The sequence below is a fragment of the Equus przewalskii genome, chromosome 18, assembly GCF_037783145.1.
Source record: "Equus przewalskii isolate Varuska chromosome 18, EquPr2, whole genome shotgun sequence".
Taxonomy (NCBI): domain Eukaryota; kingdom Metazoa; phylum Chordata; class Mammalia; order Perissodactyla; family Equidae; genus Equus; species Equus przewalskii.
Window position 1 is genome coordinate 38,621,939 of NC_091848.1, and position 25,636 is coordinate 38,647,574.

The 25,636-nt window shown below is 43.4% G+C and overlaps 2 protein-coding genes across 5 annotated transcripts in view; one reads left to right on the top strand and one right to left on the bottom strand.

The window, feature by feature from the left end:
- Positions 1-2,128: 2,128 nt before the first annotated feature.
- On the bottom strand, positions 2,129-11,019 carry DTX3L (deltex E3 ubiquitin ligase 3L). The gene is made up of 5 exons (XM_008509951.2): positions 10,619-11,019; positions 8,948-9,159; positions 5,585-7,120; positions 4,923-5,140; positions 2,129-4,074 (listed from the first exon to the last, which is right to left on the bottom strand). The coding sequence occupies exons 1-5, from the start codon at positions 10,800-10,802 to the stop codon at positions 4,005-4,007; spliced, it is 2,220 nt and encodes a 739-aa protein (XP_008508173.2). The 5' UTR covers positions 10,803-11,019; the 3' UTR covers positions 2,129-4,004.
- PARP9 (poly(ADP-ribose) polymerase family member 9) overlaps positions 11,000-25,636 on the top strand; it is a 41,674-nt gene continuing 27,037 nt past the window's right edge. For 2 of the 4 annotated variants that reach the window (XM_070583771.1, XM_008509949.2), the window contains exons 1-6: positions 11,000-11,137; positions 14,451-14,553; positions 15,354-15,387; positions 17,221-18,068; positions 21,032-21,259; positions 22,447-22,665. In XM_070583771.1, coding sequence (XP_070439872.1) covers positions 14,539-14,553; positions 15,354-15,387; positions 17,221-18,068; positions 21,032-21,259; positions 22,447-22,665 — 1,344 coding nt within the window. In that variant the 5' untranslated portion in view covers positions 11,000-11,137; positions 14,451-14,538. The remainder of the gene's footprint in view (positions 11,138-14,450; positions 14,554-15,353; positions 15,388-17,220; positions 18,069-21,031; positions 21,260-22,446; positions 22,666-25,636) is intronic. The other 2 variants (XM_070583772.1, XM_008509950.2) reach the window with 1 other exon arrangement.

A 25,636-nucleotide genomic window follows, 5' to 3' on the forward strand; every position in this document is an offset into this window, starting at 1 on the left:
AGAAATCCCTGATGGCTGTGATGTGGGGTTTGAACTTTATTTTCTAGGCCAATGGTCCCAGACCAGTACCATGAGCATCACTTGGAAACTTGTTAGAAATGCAGATTCTTGGGCCCAACTCCACACCCAATGGGTGAGAAACTCTAGGGTTGGGTCTTAGAAGACAACCTGCGTTTTATTGAGGCCTTCAGGGATGCTGACACAAGATCAAGTTCGATCAGTACTGCTGTAGGCATCAGGAGTCACTGAAGGCATATCATCATACTGAAGGGTGATGAGATCAGAGCTGTTTTTTCAGAAGGTAGTTTGAGGCGGGAGGAGGAAGGGGGATGGAGACAGAGTGATAAAATATTCTTTAGGGAATATTTTAATCATTCTGGTGAGAGAACCATGAAGATGAAGAACTGGGCAATGAGATTCGAAGTGAAGAAGGAGACGCAGGACTGGTGACAATGGATGTATAGGATGAGTGGGAGAAGACAAAGGTGCCACTAGGGCTGCAGTTTAATGTGCTATAAATGGAATATATTTTACATTGTTTGTTGTTTTCACAGGAAATAAACTGGGTGTCCTCCTCTATAAAATAAAGCATATAAACAAGATAATTTCTGCCGTCCTTTTCAACTCATATGCCAAGCAAATAAAGCTGCTGAGTGACCTGCTGTCTTTTCAAGGCTCTTTGTGAAGCAGTGGCCAGGGTGATAACTCAGGCATTGCGTTGCATCACATATTCGTCTCACTTCTCTTTTTGTTGTCCTTACCTTCACTGACCTGGGCTTCCACTTCCCAAACCAATTTTTGATCATTGCCTAAGGCTCTGTGTTTTAGGGACTTAACACTCAATCAATAGAAAAGGAAATAGTGCCTAACTCTTATGTGGAAATGAAAGCAAAAACAGTTCTAAACCATAAGATAAGGAAGCCCAAGAAAGGTTTGCTTTTTCTCGTAATGGTTGCTTTGATACTATCTGTGATGTTATGATTTATGATAAATATCTATTTGGTCTTTGTCCCTGTGTCTGGGATGTCTTTGGTTATGTTAATGATGTAGCTTTTGGAAAGCACCTAAGGATGGCGGCTCTGCAGGTTGGAAATTGCAGTCCCACCCCTTGGCCTCTGAGGAGGGAAGAGGGGCTGGAGATGGAGTTCAATCACCAGTGGCCAATGATTTAATCAATCATGTGTACATAATGAAGCCACCATAAGAACCCAAGAAAGGACGGGGTTTGGACAGCTCCGGGTTGGTGAACAAGTGGAGATTTGGAGAGTGGCGCGCTTGGAGGGCATGGAAGCTCCGAGCCCTTTCCCCATACCTTGCCCTATACATCTCTTCTCTCTGGTGGTTCCTGGGTTATATCCTTTTATAATAAACTGGTAATCTAGTGAGTAAATCTACTTCTTGAGTTCTGTGGGCCCCTCTAGCAAATTAATTGAACCCAAGAAGGTGGTCCTGGGAACCTCAGATTTATAGCCATTCAGTCAGAAGCACAGGTAACAACGTGGACTTGCTATTGGTATCTGAAATGGAGGGTAGCCTTGTAGGACTGAGCCCTTAACTTGTGGTTTGAATTGTAGGACACCCAGCTGCTGTCAGAGAATTGTTGGACGTGTGGGGGAAAAGCCCACGGGTTAGAATTGGGCACAGAAACTTACTATCTTTAGGGAAACATCAAATATCTCCATGTTATTTTCAATTCTCCTTTTTCTTTGGAGACAAGGGTGCCCTGATTTGCTGGTGCCCAGTGAGCCGACTGGGTAATCCAGCACTGATGCTAGAAAGGGGAGACAGAAACTCTAGGAGCAAGGAGGGGGCAAGTGTAGTTTGATAGGGTATGCTGCATATGCTTTCTCTAGGAGAGAAGAGATGAAACCTGCAGCCTATTTTTATCTTTGTAGTAACCAATGTGTTAAGGAGGAAAAATATTGAGAAATGTGATTTCATAGCTGAAAGTGGCAGCAGTGAGGTTAATAGTAGTTAAGGTCTACTGTGATACCATTTAGCAAATAGCTACACACAAAATCAACCAAAGATGTCTGCACACATGGTAAGTTGTCATACACTGTATGTGTTGTAAGGAACACCCACAAAAAAAGAAAAAAGGACTGGGGCAAGAACACAAGACAATCTGTTCCTAATGTGGATATAACTTTATTTAAAGCAGATCCAGATGATAATAGCTTCCGCAGAGCAAAAACAGTAATCCAAAGGCTCACCAACCCCGCACACCATGAAACTCGCCTATGCGCACAAGTTGCAGTCAAGGATCCAGAATTCAGCAGGAACCAAACTTTTGCTTTTTTGAAGCAAATCTAGCTAAAAGATCAGCAGATACAAAACAATCATAACAGTAAAGACTTTGATGAACCACCAAAAATTAAAAGTATGATCTGATTTTTTTTAAAAAAAGGCCCATTTAGTTTAAGCTTCCTCAACTCTCTGGACAAAGGAAAAGATGCTGGGTTTTTAAGTTCTTCAAACAGGACTTCCTCCAAGGAAATCTGCTTTGAGCGCTGCGCAGGAATCCATTTCTGAGAAAAGCTCAGAATAACAAGAACTTCTCAGCCTGCTCCCAGGAGGAGAAGCCCCCTGGAGGAGGCCGTATAGCTCTGGGGTGTGGAAGCCTAGGAGCCAGACTCTCTCCTTCAAATCCCAGCACTTCCACTTATTAACTATGCGACACCTTTGTCAAAGTACTTAGCCTCTCTGTGCATCAGTTGTCTCAGTTATAAAACGGGGATGCTGACAGAATCAATCACACAGATGTAAAGCTCTTATAAAGGGGACAAAATAAGTATACTTCAAATATTAGCTATGACTGTCTGACCAAAAAATTCGTATGTATGTGTACCCATATCTTTAGGAAAAGAAAAAGACATCTCGTTCATCATTTTTGGAGAGAGGCAGGGATGTGGATAACCAGATAATTGGCTACTATAACTTTCTTCTCACTTGGAGAACCATTTAAAAGTAAAGTTTGACATGTCCTATATTCGTTATAGTTGGCTCAACTCTTGGCTTCTCTCTGTCCAGAGAGAGTATCAGGGAGAAAGATTTTAAGGGAGAAAACATGACTTAGTGGGACTTAGTAAAAGGAAGGAAAAACTACTACTGTGGGGGCTACAATTACTGGGAAGATGATAGTCTATGAAAACTAAAGTAAGGTTATTTATCTGTTACAGCTGGAAGCGGAGCATACTCAAAAGTGCAATTTTATCCAGAGGAAAAAAGTGTTCAGAAACGTGTAGCATTACTATGACAGGGCAAGTGCACCCCTACGGCAGATGACAAGGATCGGGGGGAGCAAGGACCAAGTGAGAGGCCTGGTCAGAGTTCAGAGGCCAAATGTTCTGGAGTAAGAAACTCAGTTTTCCAAATCAGCTGGGTTATTAGCAACCTGAGTCAGGCAGCAACAATTTATTAAGCACCAACTGTATACCTGGCTCTGTGTCATGAAAAATAATAGCTTTGTTCCATTTATTACCCAAAGTTGTCCAATCTCTGCTCCTGGCCACTTTTCTGGCCATGAGGGAGGGAGGGGAACATGTGTCTCTAATTTTCCATAGCCAAAGCCTTTCTTTCCTCCATTCACACTAAGATTTTACTTTTAGGGAATTTAAAGGGCCAACAAACAAAAAACTAAAGGACCACCCCAGACAAAGAGAGTAACAAAGAGAAGATCAATTTTCAGCTAGTATTTCTACTGAAGAACATAGAAGATGTTATCAGTGCCACAGCACTCCACCCACTCTGCCCCTGAGCAGTGACACAAGAATGAGGCAGCACACCTCTGTGGCAAAACTACACTACTCTTTGGGCTTTTTATCGTCTGTAAAAAGTAACACTCCAGAAATGACAGACTAGCAGAGTCTTACTCTTACACAAACCACTTCCTGAGAAGAAAATGTTTAAAAGCTGTTCCTACATAAGGATTTAGATTGGTATTTACTATGCTTCTTCAACTGTCTTTTGAAAGCTTGGCTCAAGACATCCTTCCAGCAGTCTTCTTACTCAATTCCTTTGTCTTTCAGCTCCTGTTTGACGCGTTTCAGATAATCAGGATCGGGGTAGCCATACCTGCAGAAGGAAAAAGCCCTTTAGCTTCATCATAAGTGGTTTTAAAAGTTTTGTACAGTAGATCCCTGGCACTAACGTTCAGCATTGCAAACACGCACAAGCGGTCCTGAAGGCGGATGAGGTATAATCGCTGGTAACATGCAGATGTGAGTCATCCAGCTAGTGAGTGAGCCTAGCTGTCTGTGCAGGATCTGCCTTCCAACCAGACTTTATTTTCAGCTCATGGTAAGCAGTGACTCTCATGAAGTCATACTACACTATATTTTTATGGAAGGTAGTCATATGCAAGAGGAGGATTTTCAAATTTGGGAAATTTGCAAAAGTCTCAGGATATATTCCCTTCTGAACACTAAGGGTGTGAGGTATTCTATGTGAATCTCATGAAGAACAATTGGATTGCCTATAATACAACTTCCACCACCGTTAACTAAGACTTTTTCTAGAGTGCTATTAGCCAAGTGAATTTTGGATCTCTATGGAGCGATGAGAGGGGAGGGGAGAAGAAAGGGTGAGCTTAAAACAAGGCAAGGTCAATATCATTCTTAGGCTCTACCTTTCAAACAGACATGAAACTACAAATTAAATCACCTTAGATACCTTTCATCTTAGATTCTGAAGACCCCTGCCCTTTGATGCAAAATTTACTAACGGTATGATCCTTTGTGGTTGGGAGGGAGAAAGTGATGGGGACTCATCTTTCTGCCTTTGAGATCCGCATCTCTCAAATTACTTTCCTATATCCAGTCCCACTGCTATCAACAGTCTCTTTATAGCCACATCCTCAAATTGCTATATTTTATGACTTCTGAATTCTGTTTAGCAATCATTATGTTTTAAAAGGTCCTCACTTATCTGGTCCCCCAAACGGGGATGTTTTGTGGTGGATGTCATTCCACGTAATGACATCTGAGGCTCCTGTTACTCGAGAGTATCCTACTGTGAAAATCAACTTTTGGTCGAAGGCCTTACGAAGCAGTCTCAAAACCTCGTTTCCTTCTTTGTTATTAGGCAGGTACGCGGTTCGGTGGATTCCCAAGTATCTCCTTCCTGGATTTGGGTGCTCTTTCTGTACGAAGACAAGAAAATCTCACATGAAAACACTCCCATGTCTAAACTTTACTATACGTATAAATATGTTCATGTACAGATAGAGCGAATCAAAACCAAAAAATGTATTGAAGGTTTGCTCATATTCCCAATAATTCATATTTCTCCTCTTTCCCCACATTTATGCTGGGAACACTATCCACTTTCCTGACTCTTCCCACACTGACACATAATCACCACCGGCCTTTTCTCTGCCTTAATAGACACAAAAGATACCTAAGTTATAAGGAAACATTGTTACCTTTATCACTATTTAAGCCTTTGCATATGACCATGTAAGTAATTCCCTGGGAAATCCACGGTCTAATTGACAACAGAACAGTCTCCTTTGCTCTGGTAATCTCAGCAAAGATTATCCAGGTAATCCCCTGGAAAGAAATTCCTGGACCTCAGAAACACTTACTGTTTGTATGCCTCCTTCCATAATATAATCAATCACAATGGAGCCACAGGATTCATAACCTGGAAGTGAGTTTCTTGAGACAGCGACAGTCATGATTCCCTCTGGCTGATTCCCTTTCTGGATACCATAGGAAGTCTGGCATACAGGACAGACTGGCTTAAATGACATGGCTTTGTAGATACAAGGCCTGCAGAATTCGTGCTTGCACTTGGGTAGTACATGTTTGTCACTAATAATGTCCATACAGATGACACATGTGTCCTTTTCGTTGTCCACTCTTGATGCTCCAGAACTGGCAGAATGCTGGGATGTTGGTGAAGCTGTTTCTGAATCATTACTATCAATGTCCATGGATGTTTCACGATCCTCATTCCATTTCTCTCCAGCTAATGGAGTCATTCTCCCTCTTTCTAAGACATACTGCTTTGCCTTTGCAAGGTGATTGGGCAACCCAATCAAAGTCATTGATTCTTGATTTAGAACAAAGTCTACATGTGGATGCTTTTTTTTAAATTCATCAGCAAAACTGGTGCCATGTAAGTGCTTTCTCTCCTTGCCCAAAAGTTTCAGCGCAAGAACTTCTCTCATCAGCTGACATGAGAAGTGTTGATAGGCATCGATGAAACTCGCATAAGCATGCACAGACAGATCCAACTCCTTGTCCTTAGGTTCAAATAGAATGCGGGTTTTCCCTAAAACCTTACTTTTAGTATTGTACTTTTTTTCTATCTCTGACATTTCCTGGAGTAATTCAGCTTCTAAAAGCTTATAGTAAATGGTGTCAACCTCAATTCCATTCATCCAGCATCCAGAAGTGCTTATTTTCACAGGTGCCTTGACCCAACTTTCAGGGATTTGGTGGGCAAGAAAATGCTTGGCAGCTGAAACGTCATCTTGTGTCCCAAGGAGAGTTAATTCTCCTCCTTTCTCCTTTATACAGAGCTTTGTAAACTGGCGATTCAATTCCTGTTTGATCCTGTTTGCCTGCTTACTGTCTGCAAAAGGAACGCGTTCCTGCCCCAGAGTTGGTACCATCTTCTGAAACTCACTGGCAAAATAATCACGAGCTGCTTCACTGTCGTCTGACTGGCTTGAGATGAAGTCTAAATAGACCATATCTGAAGAACTCTCCTGAGCTTTTATTTCTACATGAAATCTTCTCTCTATTGAGTCTATTTTATGAGGAAAGTTATATTTGAAGTATTCAAAGAAAGGCAAGGGAACTTCACAACGCTTGCTTTCTTCTTCTAACCTGGTTGTTGGTTCAGAAGGAGAAACACAGCTGTTCCACACTCCCTGGAGGAGTGGATCCCTCTCTTTTGTCAAAGTGGACGATTCACATTTCTGCTCACTCTGCAGGAGTTGCTCACTCAAGAAGTGATGTATTTTTTCAATATCGCTGAAGTCACCGCACACCTTCTCAATGCCATCGTGGCCTTCCATTCTTCTGACACTGGGGCAGAGGGTGGTTATGTGTTCCCTCTGCTCTTTAGAGAAGAGGTTACAGTTCAGGTCAGCTGTGACAGCAAGGAAGATCTGAAAATTTAAAAGGAACAAATAAAACCTCTCAGACATCCAGGCCTATTGTCTCCTCTCAGGAGAATGTCTAGAGACTAGAGAAACAACCACTATGTCTTCCCTTAGCAGATGGTGCTTCTTTCAAATCCTTTTTGCGGAGGATGCAGCATGCTAAGCTCAGAGGCTCTGGGCCCTGTCTGCACATTAGAATCACCTGGGGAGTTAAAAAAAAAAAAAAAGCCAAGGCCAGGCACACCTCCAGAGATCCCAATATAAATGTGGCACCTGGGCACTAACATTTTTTAAAACTCTGTGGACCAGAAGTCTGGATTCTAGAGCTGCCACGACCTGTCTGACCTTGGGGGATGGGATGGAGGGAAGGCAATTCTGCCTTCTGGGCAAGCTGCTGTGTTTCTCATAAGACAGTCTGTGAGCCTGGAAGGGAACCATAAATCGGAGGAGGATGTTTTTTCCTATCACTGTTTTTTCTCTTCTTTTACCTCCTTTTTAATTTTTTTTAACTAAACATCTAACTGCATGCAATGTTGCTGGGTCCCCTAAACCCTGGCCTTTAGGAGCTCAAATATGAGACAGACACATGTGATTCAGCTAAAAAGGACAGAGGCAAATTGAACGTAATATAAAAGCAAGATTGCTCATGCTTTGTGTCCCTCAAGGTCTTCGCACATGCTCGCTCTTCTGCATGGAACATCCTTCCTCTACATTTGCCTTCAGAATGTTTCCTGAATCCAGCCACTCCTCAGACTTCCATCAAGACCACCCAGAGTCCAAGCCATTATCATCCTGCGTCTGGCCCCCTGCAACCCCTCCTGACTGGGCTCTGACCGTCCACTCCAGCCCCTTCCTATATTCAGTTCTCCACACAGCAGCCGGGGTGGTCCTTTAGAAAAGTACATCAGATTGCCCCACTCCCCTGGCTCAAAACCTTCTGATAAATTTAAGTTAAAAGCTAAAGTTTTTACCTTCATGCCGCCAAAGACCTGACTTCTGGGTTCCTCTCTGTCCCTTTCCTATCACTGTCTCCCTTGCTCACTGTCCTCCAAGCACACTGGCCTCCCTCTTGAAGCTCCTGGGGCTCGGGGTGTAAGCTCCTGCCTCTGGTCCTCAGCACTTGTTCTTCCCTCTGCCTAGGACACTCATCCCCCAGGAATCCACTTAGCCAGCTCCCTTACTTCACTCATGTCTCCACTCAGATGTCACCTCATTTGAGAGGTTTTACTTGATATCTTATTTAAAATAGCGGTCCTGTCACTGTCTATCATTTATCCTGCTTTATTCTTCTTGCTAGCACTTATCACTGGCAGTCATTTAGTACAGGTCTATTAGTTTACAATTATTGTCTGTTTCCCTCACTAGAATGTAACGCACCTGAGGGCAGTGTGTGCTGTCTTCCTGGCTGTGTCCCCAGCTCCTGTGACAGTGCCTAGCACACAGTATGCAGTTGCTATTGATTTGTTGAATGACTCTTTGCATGGCTGGCTCCTTCTCATCATTCCCCTCCTCCGAGAACACCACCTCCTTCTTCCCCTTCCTTTCCTTGGCGCTGTCACTCTCTAAGGCAAACCCCCACTATATGTTTTCTTCTTAGCACATATCACTCTCTAAAATTACTTTATTTATTTGTTTACTTGCTTATTATCTTTCTATGTATCTTCCCACCCCCAGCAGGGACCTCATCTGTGTGTTCACCTGTGTCCCAGTGCCAAAACCAGTGCCTGGCTCATAGTATGTCCTCAGCAAATGGTCGTTGGACCAATAATGAAAATTATGGTGAGTGGAGAGGAAGAAGCTGGAACATACCCAAGTCCTTCTTTCAATACTCACCTTTTGGACACAGGAATCCACAGCATTAGGAATATGTTCTTCATGTGGATGCTTCTCACCAAACCTCACCCCTTCTCGTGACTGTGTCAGTGAAGACATTCTGGGTCGTGGATTCTTCTCTATAGGCTTTTCAGTGGGTTCCAGGAAAATAGTCACACGTTTGCTGTCAACCACAATCTGGTGCTCTCTTTTTTTCAACACTCCCTCCTTAGCTTCAGTGGAGACATCAATACACACATACACAGAGAAATGGGAGAGGTTTCAAATAATCCTCTTATTCATGCATCTGCCCCATACCCTCCCGGTAAGGGCTGCTCCCTGCATCCTGGAATGGTGGTTGGTAACAGGGACATGAGGAAGCTTTTCAAAACTCTAAAGTGGGCAACTTAAGTTTTAATGTAGAAATGAAAGCTTAATGATAATGGAATGTCAGCCTCTCATTAAAAGTCATGTTTCTGAAACAGTCTCCAATTTCCCATTTCAGTGACAAGGAATACTACTTATTATATGAAGTTGAAACCGGGGGCCAACTTGTTTAACTATACTCAGTTGTCTGTTTGCAAAAGTAGTTAGATAATGTATTCCTAAAGCCCACACTACAGATAACATCTCTAACTCTTGGGTCACCATCATAAGAGATACTTAAGTTTTTCAGGAACTAAGAGTGGACTCCTTGTCCACTACAGGCCGGCTAAGATCATGGACTCATCAACCCGGCCTGCGAGGATACCAGTAGGCAATCCCCTTACAGGCAACCCCCAGACATTAAGTGGCTGAAAACTCCACCCTCAGATCATGCTCCTGCCGCCATTTTGTGAACGTGCGTCCAGTGAAGAGCCATGAAGCTTGACTACGCTTGCGCAGATCGTCAGTTACCGCACTTCTCCTCACCCCCAATCATCCATCCTCACACCTCAGACCATCCCACACCTTTGTTCCATAAATATCCCTAATCCACATTTTTGGGGACACAGATTTGAGATTTGTTCTCCCTTCTCCCTTGGCTGCCTTGTGAATAAACCCTTTCTCTGCTGCAAACTCCTCCTTTCCGTGATTGGCATTTTGTGGGGTGGGAAAAACAAACCTTGTTCAGTAACAAAGTTAAGTGAAAAAATCAGGAATCAAAATTGCAGACTAAGAGTTTTGTAAATAAACATACGTGTTTACTGACATTCATAGAAAAGGGCTGGAAGCAAATATACCAAAATGTTCAATTGTTTGTCTCCAGGTGGTTTTCTTCTTTCTCCTTTCCTCTCTTTTCTATAGTGAGCATGTGTTACTTTTGTAATTCTCAAAAATAAAAAATCAATGGAATAATTATTTAAAACATTCAAGTGGAATACCTAAATGACGAGGGGGGACAGGCGTCTGGGGGTGAGAGGGTGTTTTTGTGAGAGCTGAGAAGTATGAGCCAGGACGAGGATACCGGAAAAGTGTCAACTTTAGCGCGCCGTCTGACCAGATCTCGGACTGGGCACCTCTGGGCTTTATCCTCGGCGGTCGGCTGCGTCTCTCGGCAGCAGGAGCCCCCCGGGTCCTGTCCCCGACAGACCCTGCCATACTTGCCCCGCCCTCTCTCCTGGGACCGCTTGAACCGGGTCTGCATGGAGCCCCGCAGGGCTGGGCCCCCGGGGACGGCCTCTGCACCCCCAGCCCTGGCCCGGAGCTCACCTGCCCTTTCCCTGAACTCCACCACGAAGGTGTCCTGGGTGCTGCGGTCGGAGAGCCGGACGGTGCACTCCCCGCCACCCGACTCCCGGCTCTGGAAGTATTTTTCCAGCTTCCTGTGCAGCCGGGAGCCGGGTTCGGACACCCGAACGAGCAGCGGGGACGGCGGCCCGAGGTTCGAGGCCATGGCGGTGTCCCGGGGGCTGTGGTCGAAGGGCCGAACGCTGCACTCCCCGGCGGCCGGCGGCCGTTTCTGGAGGTCGCCTTCCAGCTGCCAGCGTAGCCCGGGGCCGGGCTCGGACGCCTGCGCGGGCCGCGGGGACGGCGGGCCGAGGTCCAAGGCCGTGGCTCAGGGCGTCGGGCAGCGCCGCGGGGCGGGAGGCAGCCAGGCTGGGACCGGGGCGGGGGTGCGTCCCGCCCGCAGCCTCGGGCCGCCAAGTTTCAGTTTCGTTTTCCCGGAGAACCCTCCCTGTTCTCGGCAGAGCCGCTCCCCTTCCTCTCTTTGCTGCGCTCCCTGCCGCGGTAAGTCGGTCCCGACCCCGTCCCGGTCCTCTGTCTCCCAGCCCCGGGGCGGCGGGCGCTAGAGGCTCCCGCGTGTGCCCTCCTGCAGGCTGGGGCTGGGGCGGGCGAGCAGCGGGTTCCCAGGGCCACCAGACCTCCCCCTGCGAGGATGGGACTGGGCAGATGGTTAAGTCAAAAAAGTTTCTCCTGAGTTTGGGATTCCTTTGAACTCTTAGTGTTACTATTTGCTGCTAAAATGTAATTCACATTCTGAATTTAGATTAAACTCACCTATATTTAAAAAAAATTTGAATTTGTTCACCTGCGTTCGATCCTTGGGACTGCCAGTGAGGGCTTTACGGCCCTCATTCCTTGATTCGGCCAACAGCGCTAAACTGCGTGCTGCCCTATGGACTAGGGAATAAAGATAAGAGCTGGGGCCTGACCTCACAGGCTGATAAAGGGAGGGGGACTTGCGAATAAAGAAGCAAAATCTCTTGAAGGCCTCCAAGAGGAAGTTTCAAACAGAATTTTAACGAGGGGGGGCGGGGGAGGGGGTGAGTGAGGGGTGAGGAGCATCTGAGGCGCAGGGACCACAATGCTCTGAAGCACAGAGGGAGCACTGAAACCCTGGAGAAGATGAGATGGTTGAGGGAGATGAGGGAGGAGGGGTCTAGATCTGTGCTGTCCAATAGAAATATAATGGGAGCCACATATGTAATTTTAAATATTTTAGTAGCCATATTTTTTAAAAGTATAAACAAGTGAAATTGATTTTAATGATATATTATTTAACTCAATATATCCTAAATTTAATCATTTCAGCATGTAATCAATGTTAAAAACTTATGAGATATTTTGCATTTTTTTTTGTCATACTAAGTCTTTGCAATCAATCCAGTGTTTATCTCGTACTCATATCACATCTCATTTGGGACTAGCCACATCTGAAGTCCTCAGGAGCTACACGTGGCTAATGGCCCACACTGGATGGCACAGGTCCAGCTGGTGAAAGGTCTTGAAGATGAGCAGGGAGAAATGGAAGGGTTGTAAGCAGGGGAAGTAGGAAAGGGACATGTCAGATGTGCACTGTGGAAAGCTGGTGCTGACAACCATGTGGAGGACACATTTCCAAGCAGGGATGAATGGAGGCAGAAAGGTCAGAGATAAAGTTTTCACACTTGGCTGGTAAGACTGGAAATGGGTCAGTCTTTATGGAGAGCAATTTGGCAGAACGATCAGAATTATAATTGCATATATTTTATTATTCTACAGTTCCACTTATGGGAATTTGTCCCGTTGATTGATTAGCACCTGTATGAAGTGACCTATGTACAAAGTTGTTCTTTGAAGCCTTTTTTATACCATCAAAAGACTGGGAACTCGTTACATGTCTATAAATAGGGGGACTAGCAGTTAAATAACTTAGAGTGCATCTGTGCAATGGAATGCAATGAGCAGGAAAAAGAATGAAGCAGCTCTCTGTGGGCTGATATGGAAAGATCTCTAGGAGACGTTAAATGGAAAAGGCAAGACACAGAAGAATGTGTGTAAGATGCTACCTTTTGTGTAAAAATGCCTCTGGAAGGATACAGGAGAAGCTAATAACATTGATTGCCTCTGGGAAGGGAATTTAGTGAGGGGAGTAGGAGGGCGACTTTTACGATTTCTAAATTTGAACCAGTAAATGTAATACCTATTCAAACAATAAAATATAAAATTAAATACATTTAAATCTTTAAAAAGAATGTATTGCCACAGCTCAGGCAAGAGGCCCTGAGGCCCTGAAGTGAAGTGGTGTCAGGGGCAAGGAGGGTAGAGGCATATCTGAAAGGGATTTAGGTGGTCAGGACCCAGTGATGGGTTGGATGTGGGACAAAACAGAAGATTCTGGATTTCTAACTTGATTGGGTAAATGGTGTATCATTTACCGAGCTGTGGAATCCAGGAGATAAAGTATGGATTTTGGAGGGGCTGGGGTGAGGGGGGAATCCAGGGAAAAGCCTGTAAAGGCAAAGTGACAAAAGAACCACAGGAAGATGGCATAGGAGAAGCCAAGAAAGCAGAGTTTCAGGAATCAAAGAATGAAATACTATAAAGAGCAATCAAGTAAAGATTAGGACAGAAGAGAGTCCACTGGGGTTAACCACGTGGCGGACACTGATGAGCGGTTTTAGAGGAGTGCTAGGGGTGAGGTGGGAGCCAGTCTACAGTGGGTTGAGTGGCAGGTGGATGGAGGAGGGTCAGCTCCTTCATGCTGCCCATAAGAGAAAGGAACACAGGAGGAACCAGTGACGGAAAGTCGGGAATGCTTTGGTTGTTATTGTTTTTAAAATAGAATAGATTGAATATTTTGGGCAATATGATCCTTGTTTCTAATTTCTTTGGGGTTAAATGAATGCCCCCCCTTACTCCCACCCCCCACTGCCAAGTCTAGCCCTAGGCCTGTAATGCCTGGTCTGAATTAAAAAACAAGTGCAACACCATTTAAAGCAAAAGCTCATTGGAAGCCTACAGTGGAAGCCGATACAGAAGGCTTCCTTCTTTTGTGAAAACAGCAGTGCCCTCTGGAGGCAAACATGCATCTTGTTCTTGCATTTTAGGATTTTACTGGACTTGCTGCTTTTCCTGACACGTAAGAATAATACTGCTCTAATTGCTGTAGATAGTTGTACAAAATTTTTCTACTGCAAAGGCATTAGAAGTCATTTCAGAGGCCTAAAGACAGCTATGGGCAACAAGTAGGAGCAACTGTGTCTTCAAGCATTTTCATCATCATTCTCCTAAAAATTCAGTCTTTGATTCCTACCTATTAGATGGAAAGTTGTTAAGATATATTTTCCCAGAGTTTCCCCTATCTAGTTATTCCCCTTTCTAATTCGATCAAGGATATTTATCCCAAACTCAGTCACATACACTCTTCACAGGCACATGGCCAGTTCCCTTTTTCTTCAAAACCTCTCCAGGGGTCTCCACTCACTCATAAGGCTGGTTTTCCCTCATTGTTCTTTGAATGCTGTACTCAGTCTTACCACTTGATATCACCCTCCTCTTCTAAATCTATAAAACCCACTCCATCCTTCAAGGTCTGGCTGTAGTCTCACCCTCTCCATAAAGCGTTCCCTGCTGAACTGCCACTTTGGTCCCTGTTGGAACCTCTCTGTAAAGGGTAGAAGGTCAACAGTAACAACAGCAGCAAAACAATGTATACTCCTTCACCAGTGAAATAAAAACTACTCAAGATCCGAAATCATGTATCGTCTTCCTATGGTGTGTACTTATTAAATTCCCTTATGCTGGTCAATCCTTATTGCCTCCTTCTATTCATTCCTAGAAGTGGGCCACCATATTTGGGAACAACAGTCTACGCTTGGAAACACAAAACAGAATATAAACATTTAAAGACCCCAGGGACCTGAAGGATGGACTCTATCAAGGTAAAAAGCACAAATGTATATAAATCGTGAACCTTGATCAGCACATGAATAGTTCTTCCTATAACAGCAAGAAATCTGGAGTCTTCAGTTATGCCTGGCATTCTTACCTGGTTTTAATAGCCCAATAAAAGATTTCTCGTTGAACCAAGTGAGAGATGGGTATTAAGAATATGCAAATCTAGTCAACAGAGTCAACATGAGGATGGATGATTTTTTTTAAATGTCACCTTAGTATCATTTTGATTCTCATTTAGCAATTCTGCTTTTGTAGGATGGGAGGAGGAGGAGGATGGAGGAGGAATAGAGAAAAGGCACCTCATTTGATTAACCGGAAAATTCCACATTCAGGCTTGTGTCATGAAATATGCAATAGGAAGTGGGTCCTCATTGGTAGAGGGGGACGTGTAGCTGTTGAGGCTCATGTCCCCAGGTCTTCTGTCTAGAGAAACCCACAACCCCTTTGGAAATTGGAGGCCTGTCTGAGAGTTTTGGTCATTTTGGTCTGTGATCTTTGGGCCTTTTCAAGTGTTAATTTCGAACCCTTCATCTCATCCTGAATTAGAAGCGCCTTGGCCTCTAGGGAAATAGGGTAGGGTCAATGTTTCCTGGAAAATTTGGTATTTCAGGTATTTCAGGCACACAGATTAAACAAACAAACAAACACATGTTCCCTTTTTCCCTCAAATCCAGTGCCTTTAGCAGGGTTTCTGTTGCTTTTTGTTTATTAGGCTGTATTTGTTACCAGTTATCTGTAGTCCTTTGGTTTCAACTGCTTTTTAAATCACTCTCATTTTTCACAGGGTGCTGGAGCAGCAGCTTCCAATGACAAATCAGGTAGGATCACCTCACCCTCACTCTTGTTTCGGAAAATCTTTGCTCATGTCTTTCCTCAGTGGAGAAAGGGGAATAAAGAAGGAGAATGTCTCCCCCTCAAGTGCTCGGGTGCGTGATTGCAGGACCTTGTAGTGACCTGGCACATGCCTCAGGAGGGTGACTGCCTCAGAGGCAGTGTGGTGCCAGCAGACATAGTCTTTAGGGCTCCCACCGATCCTTTCCTTTGCCCTCAAGATGTGAGACTCTCTGACCAGAGCCCGAGAGCTTCTTGGCCAGAAGAGATGTTTGTCCGCTTGCTCAACAAGGGCTGTAAAAGCCAAATGGAACTTGCCTAACCCCAGGGCTGGCCCACTTGAGATTTTCAACTAAAGCATAGGCCAATTGGATCTGACTACTCACGTGCTGCTTCTTTCAGGTAGTTCATGCCATCAGAGGTCTTTCTAGGTGGCTCAGATTAGAAATGGGAGTTGAAGTAAAATCTAATAGATTACCACATTTTATCTATTTTAGGATGCACATTTTTTTCACATCTCTGAAGTCAGGCTACTCCCTATCAATCAACAGTGTGCCATGGTTTAACTGGCGTCGTTTTTCCTTTCTCAGTGGCATATAATAGTGATGCTTTAGACTCCATGAAATACAGTGTCACGGGTTGGGTTCTCCAAGAAGCAGAATCTGAGGTGGAGTTAGGAGTGCAAAAGGTTGTGAAAGGAAAAGAAAGGCAACTGGATTGGGCGGGTAGAGCCACCAGAGTGTAATGAAAACTTGACAAAGCTCTGCCTGCCTGAGATTGCCCATTATGGGAGTCCCATGTTGGACATAAATGGCCTTGCTCAACCATTGATGGGGCCACTCTAATAGGGTGACCTTGGCTAAAAAGCTGAGATGGACACTGAGGGGCTAACAACTGGAGGCTGTCGGCTAACCATATTCTCCTCTTCATAACCACATCGAAGGGGGATCTGAGCAGCAACTCTTCTTGTCTGCCACATACAGTAAATAATTTTTAGTCAATCAGTTTTAATTCCACCCTAATTGTGCCATGAAACTAGAGTATGAGGAAGAATTATTTATTGTAGCACTGTCAGTGCTCCACCTGTTTGCTGGACTGTGTGCCCACAGGAGCATCCTCAATCAATGACGGATAGAAGTTGGATAACTATCCCAGCTCCATTACCCCTCTTGTGGTATAACTCTGAGTCACCTGATCTACACTGCCACTCAGTGGAGTTAAGCTTCATTTCCTTAACACACCCTTTATTCACTTCCTTCCTTTCCCTGTCTTACTTTCCCACTCTGCCCTCTGCACCCGACACCCCTGGTGTTTGCTAGGATCACTTCCCAAATAAACTTACACTCAAATCCTTGTCTCAGAGTCTGCTTCTAAGAGAACCCAAACTAAGACACTGACAAAAGTAAACAAGTTATAAATAAAGCTTCCACATATTTTGACTCATAATTAAGTCCTTTCCAATACTTGTGCCTTAAGCATGGGTCTTCCCAAACTCACCATTTTCACATAGATTTAAAAAACTCATGAGCCCCCATACATAGTTTTCTCATCACCATCCTTGTATCATAGTAGCTGTCACTTTCTGGGTACTTACTGTATGCCAGGCACAAGACTAAGCACTTTATGGTGACCTGACATTGAGATCTTGGATATCCTTGGTCTAATTACATGTCTAGGTGAGAAGGAGAATCAGGAAGGGGACTAGAAATTCTTGTCTCTTTTGCACAGAGGAAACGTGTCTCCTGGTGTGAAGTGGAATTACATCTTTTCAGAGGAACCCTTGCTCATTTCTTTATTTTTTATCTTCTCTTCTTTTCCAGAGACTGACATCCTTGAAGAAAACTATACTTGGCAAATTCCCATTAGTCACGATGACTTCCAAATTTTAAAAAATAATGAGAGTCAGCTCTGTGAAGTCCTTCAGAATAAATTTTGCTGTATTTCTACCCTGGTCTCTCCAGCCCGTGAAGGTAACAAGGAGTCTCTGCAAGTCTTCAGAAAAATGCTGACTCATGGGCTAGAGTTATCTGTCTGGAAGGATGACCTCACCAGACATGCTGTTGATGTTGTGGTGAATGCAGCCAACGAAGACCTTATTCATGCGGGAGGCCTGGCCCAGGCCCTGGTGAAAGCTGGCGGCTTTGAAATCCAAGACGAGAGCACATCATTGGTTTCCAGATCCGGTAAAATACCTACTGGTCACATAGGTGTCACACGAGCAGGGAGGCTTCCCTGCAAATTCATTATCCATGCTGTTGGGCCTCAGTGGCAGGCAAAGGATAGACAGTGGTGTATGGAAAAGCTGCAAAGAGCCATTATAAATATTCTGAATCACGTCACCTATAGCGATCCATACACTGAGACAATAGCAATTCCAGCCCTGAGCTCTGGGATTTTCCAGTTCCCTCTGGGTTTGTGTACAAACATCATTGTGGACACTATCAAGCATTATTTCCAAGGAAAGCAAGCAGCCAGTTATTTGAAAGAAATCCACCTGGTAAGCAATGAGGACCCTACTGTTGCTGCCTTTAAAACTGCCTCAGAAGCCATCCTAGGGAGGAACGAGCTGGACTCCTCGGTGAGTCAGGTAGCCACTCCTCCTTCCAGTATGATGGTTGTGAACAACCTGATTCTCCAGATTGTCCTGGGCCACATTGAACTGCAGCAGGTAAGGCTTTGTTTTTCTTCTCCTGCACTGCCAGAGGGGATCCCTGAACTCTTTATTACCTATCAAGGATGTTTTGAGTATATACTATTTCAAACGCTTTAGAAAGCATCTTGTTAAGGTTAAGAGTATGGACGTCAGAGACAGACCATCTGGATTTGAATACCAGTTTTGCCATTTACTAACTGGGTGAACTGGATTGAGTTACTTTATCCTTTGCTCTCAGTTTCCTCATCTGTAAAATGAGGATAATAACAGCACTTACATCTTAGAGATGGAATCAATACACATGAAATGCTTAGAATAGGGGCCGGCCCAGTGGAGTAGAGGTTAAGTTCGTGTGCTCTGCTTCAACGGCCCAGGGTTCGCAGGTGCAGATCCTGCGCCCAGACCTAGCACCACTCGTTAAGCCATGCTGTGGTGGCATCACACATAAAATAGAGGAAGACTGGTACAGATGTTAGCTTAGCGACAATCTTCCTCAAGCAAAAAGAGGAAGATTGGCAACAGATGTTAGATCAAGGTCAATCTTTCTCATACACACACAAAAAATGAATAGAGCTTGGCACACGGTAAGTATTTATTATTGCTATAATTCTTAGGCACCGTGAGGATATAGAACAATCTTTGATTCTACAGAAACGAAAATCTTTTATATTTTTTTATGTAAAAAAAATTCTCTATTTGAAAAATCTCATTGGGGAGACAAGCCATATGAACATTTCTGAAGCAACCAAATCAATAGTAAATAAACAGGTCTTACAATGCGAATTCATAATATTTAAGAGTATGTAAATTTGTGACAAGAATGGAATGGAGTGGACCAAGAAAGATTACTTCAGAAGATATGAGTTTTGAAGCTGATCTCAGCTATGATGGGTATGGATTGGCAGGAGGAGAAGAGAGGCCTGGGTGGTTAGAATGACTTGATCAGAGAGACACAGAGGAACTGACAGACTGAAAATAATGGGCTGGACCAGTCGGGAGACCCAGGTGGAGCTGTGAGTCACATTCTGAGTCTATGGCTCTGTGCCAGGGGCTGTGGAGAATACAAAGTGTAACTTAGCATTTAGCCAGGTTCACTGGGCACATAGGCAAAGGCCCAGGCAGGACAGGGAGAGAGTCAGGGTAACAGCGAACCTAGGTATTTCCGGGTTAATGCGGCTCCCCTGCTAGGCAGAGAGTGCCTTGAGGATAGGGATCATGGCTTGTTCATCTGTGTACCCCAGGGCCCAGTCTTGGCGTATGAATCTAAGTGTTCAGCAAATTATTGATGAATAAGTGAAGGGGGCAGCAGGGAGCAGTGCCTGCAACAGAGGGAGAGAAAGAATATAAGGTTATATTCTTTTTTTTTTCTGGATCAGTAATACCACATTTAAGACTCTCCTGTGGTCACAATCAAATAGACTTAATTGTAAGTGAAAAAATGCCACTTATTGCCTCCAAGACAATTAGAAAGAAGACCAAGGGGACCCCATGAAATGAAATACTCGATAAGTCATTAATATGCCAATTTAAAATTAAAGTGAAAACATCCTAGTTGAATAACTTATCCCTTTAACTGAAATTTTTTTGTATTTATTTATGGTCAACAACATTAGGAACCTTAAAATTGTTAAAGGGGCCAGTGCCCCCAGATTGCAAATTCTGATTACAGTTTCAAAGGGAAGCATTCATTAACATCCATGAGAAGTACCTAAGTTACTCCCAAAGGGAGCCAAAGCCATCAGGATGATTCAGGGGGATTTAGGCATGGGGGGAAAAAAGGATACAACTCCCCTTTAGCACAGCTCTGAGGTCTAACTAGGAGGTGATATTACTTAAAATACAGCCCATAACTATGTACAGTCTATTTCTAAACATACAGAGGAAGAACTACTGTGAAAGCAGTTGCCTATAGGCTGGGTGGGTGAGTCGGGGATCTGAGGACCCCACCAAGAGGGAGGCCTACTTTTCACTCAAGACCTTTTTGTCTCATCTGTACTTTCTTTAACCATGTACTACTTACCTTAAAAAATAAAAGCATTAGGAGGTAGAAGTTTCTGAGAAATTTTATTTCCACTCTGTTCAAAACAAAACAAAATAGAAAATCCACAGAGAAATAGCACAAAGTGATGATGGTGGGGCAGGGAATGAAACCATTTGTTGATAGAGCTTAAAACAAATCACAGGGAATGCTCAGAATCTGGGAATATGGGGAGGGTGGGGAGTATAAGCCAGCAAGGAGCTGACACATGTTTGCAATAAAAATTGTATCATTAACACACTTTACCTGATTTCTGAAGAGGACAAACAGGCTCATGGCAATCAAATGATCACTCTTTGGAAATAGGAGTCTCTAACCATTATTAAATTATATTTATGAGGATTTAGGATCTTCAAAAAGTGGCATAGTGGTTATGTTTGGCATGCTCCCCTTTGGTGGCCCAGGTTCATAAGTTTGGATCCTAGGTGTGGACCTATACCACTCATCAAGCCATGCTGTGGCGGTGACCCACATACAAAATAGAGGAGGATGGGGACAGACATTAGCTCAGGGCCACTCTTCCTCAAGCAAAAAGAGGAAGATTGGCAACAGGTGTTAGCTCAGGGCCAATCCTCCTCACCAAAAAAAAAGTATCTTTCAAAGCTCTTCAGGGAAATAAAGATTTAAATTAGTCATTTAGGGGCTGGCCCAGTGGCACAGTGGTTAAGTGTGCACATTCTGCTTTGGTGGCCCGGGGTTTGCCAGTTCAGATCCCAGGTGCAGACATGGCACTGCTTGACACACCATGCTGTGGTAGGCATCCTACATATAAAGTAGGGGAAGATGGGCATGGATGTTAGCTCAGGGCCAGTCTTCCTCAGCGAAAAGAGGAGGATTGGCAGATGTTAGCTCAGGGCTGATGTTCCTCAAAAAAAAAAAAATTAGTCATTTAAGACAAGGTAATTTAACAATGAATCCTGTCCATTTTTTCCCTTTTCAGACGGATGTAATTGTTAATTCTGTAAATCCACATGATGGGCTTAGCAGAGGACTAGTGTCGAAGTCAATTCTACAACATGCTGGAAAAGAAATGGAACAGGAATTTAACAATAAAAAGACTAAGATACGTTCAGATTCCCAGTTGGTACTGGTCACAAAAGGATTTAAATTGTCCTGTCAACATGTATACCACGTGTTGTGGTATTCAGAATGTCCTACACCAAATCTGGTAAGGTCAAAGTAACTTTATCTTTATGTAGCTCCATAGTCTATGTAGTCTTTGTTGGATTTCCATGATGTCATTACATTCATGAAATATTGTCAAGTAGTGTAGTCCCCAACATCTACCACTCCTGTAAATACCTGAAATACTGAACAAGTGTTGCCACAAGTTATCTTAAGAAGTTTAATTTAAAATATTACCTAACATATGTCTAAATTTTAAGTGGACACAGAAATACCAGGGCTCCCTCAGTCTGCACCCCTGATAACCTCCCCACACCCAATGACCCTGTAGGCCTTTACCTAAGTGGGCCTGGGATTCATCCTCTCCATATTTCCCTTCATCTGTTACATTCCAGGAGGACCTAGGATTTCCCTTCCAGCACCATTCCAGTCAAATCTATTACCCGGGGTCTCTTCCCACCTGTGCCTGTGGTAGAGACTGGCTTTCTTGCTGACTCTACACCTGAGGCACAGAAAGCACTATTAAAGAATAGGGGGAGCCCTCTCAGATGTGGAGAGAGGGGAACTTAATCCCCTCTCTGTCTGTCTAGCTTTATTTTGTCACCATTTCTGGTCCACTCTTGGCTAGAGACCCCTTTAATCCCAAATTGGTCTTCCAATCACTCTTTACCCCTTGGTTTCCCAAGGTCCTTCCCCAGACAATCTTCCTGTATTAGGATTCAGTTTCAATGGTGAAATGTTGATGGGAAGTTTAAATCTGCCAAATGCACTAGCACTTCTCAAGGAGAAACCACATGACAGTTCCAATGACATTGAATAAATGCTGCTTACTTATTTTAACCTCTACCTCCTTTATTAAACTTCTAAGAGCTCTTTATATTGATCTGGAAGTGGCAGGTAAGCGGAGATAAATTGATGGTTGGCGCTCTGACCTGGGGAGATGGGCAATGCTATATAAACTGGGAGAAATGGTGCCCAAATGTCCTGAATAGCACAAAATGGACCACTCAATTACTTCAGTTTCTCAGCCCTTTTCATTTTTCATCATCTAACCTTATAGCTGTAGTGGGTTCCCTGTAGAGTGGGACCTTTCCTGCCCTTTGAAAAGGCATGGATATGGTCCTGAGGGAGAGTGGAGGTTGGCATTGTAAAATATGGGCAGAATCGAGGGGTAAGTGGAGTCTTATTTTTGACTCAAAGGCTGATCTTAAATTTGTGTTTTTCCTATAGACATTGAAAAGTGCAATAAAGCAGTGTTTGGAAAAATGCCTTGAGCTAAGTGTAACTTCCATTTCCTTTCCTGCCCTTGGGACTGGAAACATTGGTATGCAGAAGAGTACAGCAGCAGAGCTTATGTTTGATGAAGTTTTAACATTTGCCAAACAGCATTTGAAAAGACAATTAACTGTAAAGTTTGTGATCTTTCCAAGAGAACTGGAGACGTATAAGGTAAGTAAATATCTTAGAACTGTCCTACAGTTCATTCATTCATTCATTCATTCATTCCACAGCATCTGTTTAGTATCTCCAATGAAAGACATGGGGCCAAGCACTGTGCAGTGTGGTGATGTTCTAACTTGGTGAAATTTAATTTTTATAGATTTCCCACCTCTGACCTAGTAAAGAATGTCATTATAGAAGCCATGTTTACCCCACTACCTGGCTTCTCTCTTTTCATGTTGGCATTTATTCTTCCCTCTGCTTCTTAAAGGTAAGCAACCTCCTAGTTTTAGTGTGGAGTCCTCTGCTCCTCTCTCTTCTCTCTCCCTCTAATCACACAATTGTTCTTACAACTTCTGCCATAACTTCTGTAAAGTCCTGTCTTCTGAGCCACCTTCAGACTCACTTCCCCAACCCTCTCTCTTTTCCACTTGGATATCTGACTGTCGTCTTAAATCTATATATTTAAAACAAATTCTTTGTCTTCTCTCCAATCAGTTAACTTGCTTGGGCAAGTTAATTTACTTATCTGTGCCTCAGTTTCCTCATCTTTAAAATGGGCATAATAACTACCATCTTATGGAACTGTTGTGAGGATTAAATGAGTTAATCCATGTAAAACACTTAGAAAAGTACCTGGCACACAGTTAGCCCTCCATAAAGGTTAGCTGTTGTTATATCAGCTGTAATGAGCTGTAGTTCCCTGAGTGCTGAACTGAATACTAAATTAAGTGAATTGTTTATCTTTTTTTCCTCCAATTAGATTATAAGTTCTTTAACTTATACCAGGGGTACATCTGGCTACTTTGGCCATGACCCTAGTACTACCCTCAAATTCAATCTATTCTTTCTTAATTCCTCTGTAGGTGACCTCAGAGGGAAGTCAGTTGTGGTCTAACACAAATGGAGGGACCTGTGTGTAGAGGAGTGTGTCTGTGTGTCTGAGGACAGAGATCTATGTGTCTAGCTTCTTTAGTTTCACTTCACCCCAGCTTTTTGTTCTACAGTGGCCAGATCAAGCTAAATTTCTAATATGTTAATAGTTCCCCGATATATTCAGCATAATTAGTATATATTGCTGTGCTGTTCTGTCTTTAAAGTACCATCTCTGTGCTTTATTCTCACTTAGCTGGCATTTTCAAAAGGGAGTTTAGTGATGTTAAGGAAGAATAAAAAGGAAATGAAATAAGATACAGCCTGTTAAAATAGGCTTTCAAGACATCAGTTTGTGATTCTCCCAACAGCAACATCCAAGTGCTAGTGCCACTTCTCAGGCATGTGTCTAGGTTTTAGGTATAAAAGGTCTTGCTTAGTGTCTGGTAGAGTGTGGCTCTGAACACTAGTCCTCTGACTGCTTACTTTCTCACCTCCCAGCCTGTCTCCATGTGGGTGGTTGCCATTTTATCTCTCCCTACAAGAAAACGAACTTATACTTGTTCTAGTTTGCTCCTTCCTCGAACAAGTGTAAAGGTTCTTATTCTTTTTACTACCTGATTAGACACAGGGAAGTTTGTAGCATATGTTGACTTACATTGCTGACTTCAAGCTATCAATATGACATCACTGAAGGTGGAGTTGGGAAGAGATGTTCACAATGGACTTTTGTGAGCCAATGTAAGGTGGCTCCAGTACACCATGGTGTCTCATCCACAACTGCAAGATGGTGGCTAATTACCCAGTGAAGTAGCTTGCCTTCTAGACAAAATGAATCATCCTGTCCTTCAAATGGAGTTCACCTGTTCCCCCTAGAGCAGAGGACTATCACTGGGGCCAGATGGGTGCCCTGAGTACATCCCTGAACTGCTCATGATGCACCGTATCCCTACAAAAGGAATTAACCACATCTAGAAAAGAAAGTTCATTCTTTCCAACACGCAAACAAAAATGTACTTGGGACTTCAATAAAAGTGGAAAGATCACCCACAGTCTGAGGGCTCCCCTAGGAGCTAATAATAAAAATAGCTGCCATGTATTGCATTGGCCAAGGACTGTGCTAAGAAGATGTCTTATTTCATTCTCCCCTCAGTCCTGTGATGAAGCCACGATTGTCATCTCCATTTTACAAATGGGAAGCATATTAACCCAGAGCTAGTCAAGTACATGTACACAGCTAGTCAAGTGGCCAAAACAAGATTCCAACCTGAGTCTGTCTGTCTAACCCCAAAGCCTGTGTTCTCAACCACTAAACAAAAACACAGAAAAAATAACTTGAGAGATCATACATCTTTCAGTTTTGTAACTCAAAGGAGAGGATTATCTTACACAGTAATTTACATTATACCCCGAACATTGACCATTCCTTCAGGCTTTTGTCAATATTAACACTACATTATATCCATGTGGAAGTGTGACATATGTGTACACATATGTATACACCTCTGGCCTTCTGAGAAGCACATCTTTTCTTCCCAAATAAGTCTTTGAATGAGGGCTGTGTGTTCAGAAAGATCAGAGGGCAACTTACACAGTTCCTTACAGAGGGCATTACCTACATTCCAGAAAATGCATTTGTAGACATCCAGAGTTGACCTGACTCAGGAAGACCAACCTACACTAAACTCACAATAAAGTGATGCTGATACACACTCATGAATTTTCCAACTCATGAATGACAGTGAGTAAATAACTCCCCAAGTGACTGAAATACTTGTGTTCACCAGTATTTCATGAAGATAAAGGTCCTGGGTGGAGCTGAGTATTTGTAAAAGGCGATGGATAGTCATTCATTTGGTTACTTAACAAATATTTATGGCATATCTAACTTGTGCCAGACATTATGTCTCAGAATAAGGAACACCTTCTCTAGGAACAGACTACTGACATGCCTCACATTAGGTGTTGGTCATTTGTGGATAGAGCCGGAAAAACTGCCAAATTCTTGCCATTTGGGTCGACTTTTCCAAACTCCTTCCAGACCATCTCCTTGTTATCCACATCTCCTATGTTATTGATACTGATTAAGTTACAGTTTTCTTTCACA

Coding starts and splice junctions, on each gene's coding strand:
- DTX3L (XM_008509951.2), bottom strand. CDS start 10,802: ATGGCCTCGAACCTCGGGCCGCCGTCCCCGCTGCTCGTTCGGGTGTCC. Junction 9,160..10,618: donor GGAGTTCAGGGAAAGGGCAG/GTGAGCTCCGGG, acceptor TCTCCACTGAAG/CTAAGGAGGGAGTGTTGAAA. Junction 4,075..4,922: donor CCGTTTGGGGGACCAGATAA/GTGAGGACCTTT, acceptor TTCCTTCTGCAG/GTATGGCTACCCCGATCCTG.